Source organism: Salvelinus sp. IW2-2015, unplaced genomic scaffold (genome assembly GCF_002910315.2).
Source record: "Salvelinus sp. IW2-2015 unplaced genomic scaffold, ASM291031v2 Un_scaffold3674, whole genome shotgun sequence".
In the NCBI taxonomy this organism is placed as follows: domain Eukaryota; kingdom Metazoa; phylum Chordata; class Actinopteri; order Salmoniformes; family Salmonidae; genus Salvelinus; species Salvelinus sp. IW2-2015.
Window position 1 is genome coordinate 38,910 of NW_019944951.1, and position 6,515 is coordinate 45,424.

The following is a 6,515-nucleotide window of genomic DNA, read 5'->3' on the forward strand; positions in this document are numbered from 1 at the left end:
TTGTGCTGTTGCTGGCAGTACTATACCAACATGTAATGTGCTACTAAAAGGTTAGGAAGCAGCTAGGCAGTAGCCATACCGTGTACCAGTCCAGTTAGCTAGCTAGTTGACTGGCTGTACAACAACATGTAATGTGCTACTAAAGGTTAGGAGCAGGATGGCAGTAGCCATACCGTGTACCAGTGCCATGTTAAGCTAGGCTAGTTGACGCGTACACATACTGTAATGTGTTACTAAGGTTGTCCAAGCAGCTAGGCAGTAGTTCCAGGGATCCAGTCCATATAGCAGCAGGGGACTGATGGTGCCACCAGTGCGGTATTCTCACAGTCATGCTCTTATGTCTAGTGTTTGACCCCATGTTCAACTTTAGCTCTCTCTTTAACAAACTTTCAGAACTATGTTAACGATTTTAGTTGTGAGGATCTTGCTACTGTACGTGTAGTGTGTATAATTCTGCATTAGTTAGTGTAGTGATCTTTTATATCGTGCTTTTTTTATAGTTTAGCTTCATAGCGTTCTCAGTTCTCATATATAATGCAGTTGCAATGTTGACCCCATGTTCAACTTTAGCTCTTCTTAACAAACTTTACAGAACTATGTTAACGTTTAGTTGTGAAGATCTTGCTTACTGTACGTGTGTAGTAAGCCATGTGGGTGACTTATAGCTACGGTCGCTAATTCTACAATTAATACAAATATGGAAATATAAGAATCTCTGGTTAAAACTTGTCGCCTTCATTACAAACAGCAGCGTTGAGAACAAAGTGACCATGACCAAAACAAAGCTGCACAACTAACTTACTATCTAGTGAATGTGCTACCGAGTGGCGCAGCGGTCTAATGTACTGCATTTCAGTGATAGAGGCGTCACAACAGACCCTGGTTCGATCCCGGGCTGTATCACAACAGGCCGTGATCGCCGCACAATTTAATTATCAAAACGAACTCTGAACCAACTATATTAATTTGGGGACAGGTCTAAAATCATTAAACATTTATGGCCATTTAGCTCCCTACCACCTTGCTGTTGTTAGCTAATTTGTCCTGGGATATAAACATTGGGTTGTTATTTTACCTGAAATGCACAAGGTCCTCTTCTCTGACAATTAATCCACACATAAAAGGGTGAATTGAGTTCATTTCTAGTAATCTCTCCTCCTTCAGGCTTCTTCTTCTTTGGACTTTTATATGGCGGTTGGKAACCAGCTTTAAGGTGCATTACCACCACCAACTGGACTGGAGTGTGGACCTCAGTTCCTGTTTCAATCACCCACYTGCGTATATGTTCCWAAAGAYCKAATGAGGAGATGGGAGAGGCGGGACTTGCAGRGCGTCAAGCGTTACAAATGGAWCCAAGTTCTATTTTAGCACCTGGCTACGCAGATGCTCGTTGACGCAATYAMTGAATAACGCGTATGTGTACAATTATTTTGCAACGCTRGTCTACACATACATGTTATTCAATCATTGCACCCACACTGCCCAGGACCATCTGTAACCTGCTGACAAGACCGCTGGTGAGCGTGTGTCCGCATGTTGATTTTGTGACACTTGACTTGCTGCAAGTCCCGCCTCTCCCATCTCCTCATTGGTTTTTAGGAACATATACCCACGTGGGTGATTGCAACATCCCAGTCCAGTTGGACTGTGACCCCTTTGGTCAGTTTATTTGTCTTGTGATTAGTTACAATGACATTACGCTCATTACTGTAAACACCGAAGATGAGAATGATGAGTTGCTTGAATCAGTAGAGAAACAAATGTAAGCTATAGATCTATCATTCTACTCGAAAGCAAGTCTAAGAAGCGGCGGATCTGTTATATGTGTCATATATCTATGCTTCTTACGTTTTTTGTTTGAGCAACTTTTACTTTCTGTTTTGTACACCAACTTCAAAACAGCTGGAACAACAATATTTTGAGTTATTTAAAATATATTCCACAGCGGTTTAGATGGTATAATGATTATCTACACTATACTTGCTTATTTTGTCACATAAACTGAAATTAGACAAACTATTAGAGTTTTAGTTTTAGCACCCAGGAAATGGTGGAGCGATTTCTGCATAGTGCACCTTTAACCTATATCAACAAAACGTCTAAATCAAGGGCATTTATCATTGATTGAAATGACTGGAAAACGTACAGACTGTCCCTTTAATTGATGAACAGTTTTAAAACCGTTCAGGGATGTTGGGACGTTGAACGCAGCACTAGTCGAGGAAGCTACCTGTACACAGATATACATGTCAACAGTTCAGTGGGTTTACCGCGTTGGTCGAGCGGCGAAAGGACAACGGACTCAGCAACAACAACATACTAGGTTTATTTTGCAGCAGATCGTGAATTTGTCAGTCCTTGGAGAGGTTGTGTCTTGTTGATGGGCAGGCTATGCTAACTCCAGAGGTGGATCTGTCCCACCCTCCTCTCAGCTGGCCACCGTTCTGCAGTATTAAAGAAAGAGACTCCGTTCACCCACAAGCGTCTCTTTAGCAGTCCCAGCAACAGACACGGCATGGCAGAAGAAGCGAAGAAACTAGCAGGCTATGCTGCGGTGGATAATCACGTCCAGGTAAGAGAACTGATATTGTGTTGACAAATGAATTAGTTAACAGTTAGTTTTTTTTGTTTAGCAGATAGCGAAGTTAGCTGTCGTGCTCAGTTTGGTATGCTATTTTAAATGTGGGGGCCATGCTGATGCTAAACAGCTAGTTGACTGGCTAGTACATCAACATGTAATGTGCTACTAAAAGGTTAGGAAGCAGCTAGGCAGTAGCCATACGTGTACCAGTCCAGTTAGCTAGTTGACTGGCTAGTACAACAAGATGTAATGTGCTACTAAAACGTTAGGAAGTAGCTAGGCAGTAGCCATACCGTGTACCAGTCCAGTTAGCTAGTTGACTGGCTAGTACAAACAAGATGTAATGTGCTACTAAAACGTTAGGAAGTAGCTAGGCAGTAGCCATACCGTGTACCAGTCCAGTTAGCTAGCTGACTGGCTAGTACAACAACATGTAATGTGCTACTAAAACGTTAGAAAGTAGCTAGGCAGTAGCCATACGTGTACCAGTCCAGTTAGCTAGCTGACTGGTAGTACAACAAGATGTAATGTGCTACTAAAACGTTAGGAAGCAGCTAGGCAGTAGCCATACCGTGTACCAGTCCAGTTAGCTAGCTGACTGGCTAGTACAACAACATGTAATGTGCTACTAAAAGGTTAGGAAGCAGCTAGGCAGTAGCCATACCGTGTACCAGTCCAGTTAGCTAGCTAGTTGACTGGCTAGTACAACAACATGTAATGTGCTACTAAAAGGTTAGGAAGCAGCTAGGCAGTAGCCATACCGTGTACCAGTCCAGTTAGCTAGCTAGTTGGCGCAGATATGATGTGTGCCAGCCAGGTAGACGGTAGGCTACACAGGTACATGTCTGTTGCAATGTTGACCCCATGTTCAACTTTAGCTCTCTTCTTAACAAACTTTACAGAACTATGTTAACGTTTAGTTGTGGAGATCTTGCTTACTGTACGTGTGTAGTAAGCCTTGTAGGTGATTTATAGCTACGGTCGCTAATTCTACAATTAATACAAATATGGACATATCTATAAGAATCTCTGGTTAAAACTTGTCGCCTTCATTACAAACAGCAGCGTTGAGAACAAAGTGACCATGACCAAAACAAAGCTGCACAACTAACTTACTATCTAGTGAATGCGCTACGAGTGGCGCAGCGGTCTAATGTACTGCATCTCCGTGATAGAGGCGTCACAACAGACCCTGGTTCGATCCCGGACTGTATCACACCAGGCCGTGATCGGCGCACAATTTAATTATCAAAACGAACTCTGAACTAACTATATTAATTTGGGGACAGGTCTAAAATCATTAAATATTTATGGCCATTTAGCTCGCTACCTTGCTGCTGTTAGCTAATTTGTCCTGGGATATAAACATTGGGTTGTTATTTTACCTGAAATGCACAAGGTCCTCTACTCCGACAATTAATCCACACATAAAAGGGTGAATTGAGTTCATTTCTAGTAATCTCTCCTCCTTCAGGCTTCTTCTTCTTTGGACTTTTATATGGCGGTTGGCAACCAGCTTTAAGGTGCATTACCACCACCAACTGGACTGGAGTGTGGACCTCAGTTCCTGTTTCAATCACCCACATGCGTATATGTTCCTAAAGAACCAATGAGGAGATGGGAGAGGCGGGACTTGCAGCGCGTCAAGCGTTACAAATGGAACCAAGTTCTATTTTAGCACCTGGCTACGCAGATGCTCGTTGACGCAATGATTGAATAACGCGTATGTGTACAATTATTTTGCAACGCTCGTCTACACATACATGTTATTCAATCATTGCACCCACACTGCCCAGGACCATCTGTAACTGCTGACAAGACCGTGGACGGGGTGAGCGTGTGTCCGCATGTTGATTTGTGGACACTTGACTGCTGCAAGTCCCGCCTCTCCCATCTCCTCATTGGTTTTTAGGAACATATACCACGTGGGTGATTGCAACATCCCAGTCCAGTTGGACTGTGACCCCTTTGGTCAGTTTATTTGTCTTGTGATTAGTTACAATGACATTACGCTCATTACTGTAAACACCGAAGATGAGAATGATGAGTTGCTTGAATCAGTAGAGAACGTATACTTCATTATTTAAATTTCACATTAGTTATTATTGATAGTAGGGGAATTTAACATGACAATAGATAATTCAACTGATAGATGGCCCCGGGTAGGCCAACTGATCAGAATTTGGGTTTAATCCCTTTTATGGCTTTTAAGTTTGATCTTACTGATATATGGAGAGAGAGAGGTTTCTGACCGACAGATCATTCACTTGAGTAACAAAACAGGTTCCAGACAGTTCAGAATAGATTTTTGGCTTATATCAAAATGTATTGATAGTGAGTGTGTTACTAAAAACATGTGTACTACTCCCCTCACAGACCATAGGGCCATTTACATTGATATCAAAATATTTACCCCTGATACTAACCTTGGTATATCATCTTACAGGAAGCTAAATAGCTCCTTGTTAAATAATGACATTTGGGGTTAAAGATCTGCTCCACACTTTTGGAAATGGCTTGTGAAGAAAAATCATATTGCAATAACTGTGAGTTCTTAAATTCGAGGTGGTCAAATACGTTATGTGGTAGTAAACTGGCTAAGAGCAGAAGAGCAGAGGAACTTCTCAGAGGTCCCCAGCCGGCCTCTCTGGGAGGAGAAAGATGGAACTGATTGAGTTACTAAATAAACTGGATATTATATATACAGTGGGGAGAATAAGTATTTTAATCACTGCCGATTTTGCAGGTTTTCCTACTTACAAAGCATGTAGAGGTCTGTAATTTTTATCATATGTACACTTCAACTGTGAGAGACGGAATCTAAAACAAAAATCCAGAAAATCACATTGTATGATTTTAAGTAATTAATTTGCATTTTATTGCATGACATAAGTATTTGATACATCAGAGTCAAGGTATTGGAGTGGCCATCAGAAAGCCCTGACCTCAATCCTATAGAAAATATGTGGGCAGAACTGAAAAGGTGTGTGCGAGCAAGGAGACCTACAAACCTGACTCAGTTACATCAGCTCTGTCAGGAGGAATGGGTCAAAATTCACCCAACTTATTGTGGGAAGCTTGTGGAAGGCTACCTGAAACGTTTGACCCAAGTTAAACAATTTAAAGGCAATGCTACCAAATGATGATACCTAAGCCTAAAAAACAAGTGCCGCTCACCCATAACTGGCGACCATTTTGTCTTTTTAATATGACTATAAGATATTAGCTTTACTACTTTCAAAAATAATTTAAAAAAATCCTGGATGCAATTATTGATGAAACACAGTCTGGCTTCATGAGGAACAGACATATTTCTAACAATGTCAAGACTAGTACATACTTGACTACTCAGACCTGATAACAGAGGATAGCTTCATATGATTATGGGGGGATTTTTATAAAGCATTTGACACAGACTGTCGGTTCCTCTTCCACTCCCTTGAGAAATTTGTCTTTTCTGGGATTTTATTTCTGTAAGGTATTTTAGACGCTACGAATGGTAACAGCACTATCAAACTGAAACATGGCACCTCACCTAGATTTGTGATAGAATTAGGCAAGGTTGTCCTATCTTTATCTCGCTGTATCTATTTTTATTATTCACCCAACTTCTTACAAATTCTTTAAAGAATAGTCCTGTACAAGGTAATTCCATGGCTGGTAAAAAAAAATATATATATAAGCCAGCTGGCTGATTACGACACTTTTCCTGAAAGACACTAGTCAGGTTCTCATATCGATCAATGTGATAGACTAGATGCTTTGGAAAAGGATTCTCTGTCTTAACATTAATAAATGACCTTCATATTACGGTAGTCCAGTGAAAGAACTGACATATTTAGGCAGAACCATCACTAAGGATCAGCAGTCTACATTTGAACCCTCTTATTAAAAAACCAGAAGAAGCTAAATCTATAGCTACAGAGGGCGTATC

General features: G+C 41.1%; 1 protein-coding gene across 1 annotated transcript in view; it reads left to right on the forward strand.

Annotated features, from left to right (window-relative positions):
- Positions 1-2,421: 2,421 nt before the first annotated feature.
- Positions 2,422-6,515, forward strand: part of rpia (ribose 5-phosphate isomerase A (ribose 5-phosphate epimerase)) — a 10,476-nt gene continuing 6,382 nt past the window's right edge. Inside the window, exon 1 of the mRNA XM_024143139.2 lies at positions 2,422-2,572. Within this exon, the coding sequence (XP_023998907.2) occupies positions 2,516-2,572 (57 nt within the window). The 5' untranslated portion in view covers positions 2,422-2,515. The remainder of the gene's footprint in view (positions 2,573-6,515) is intronic.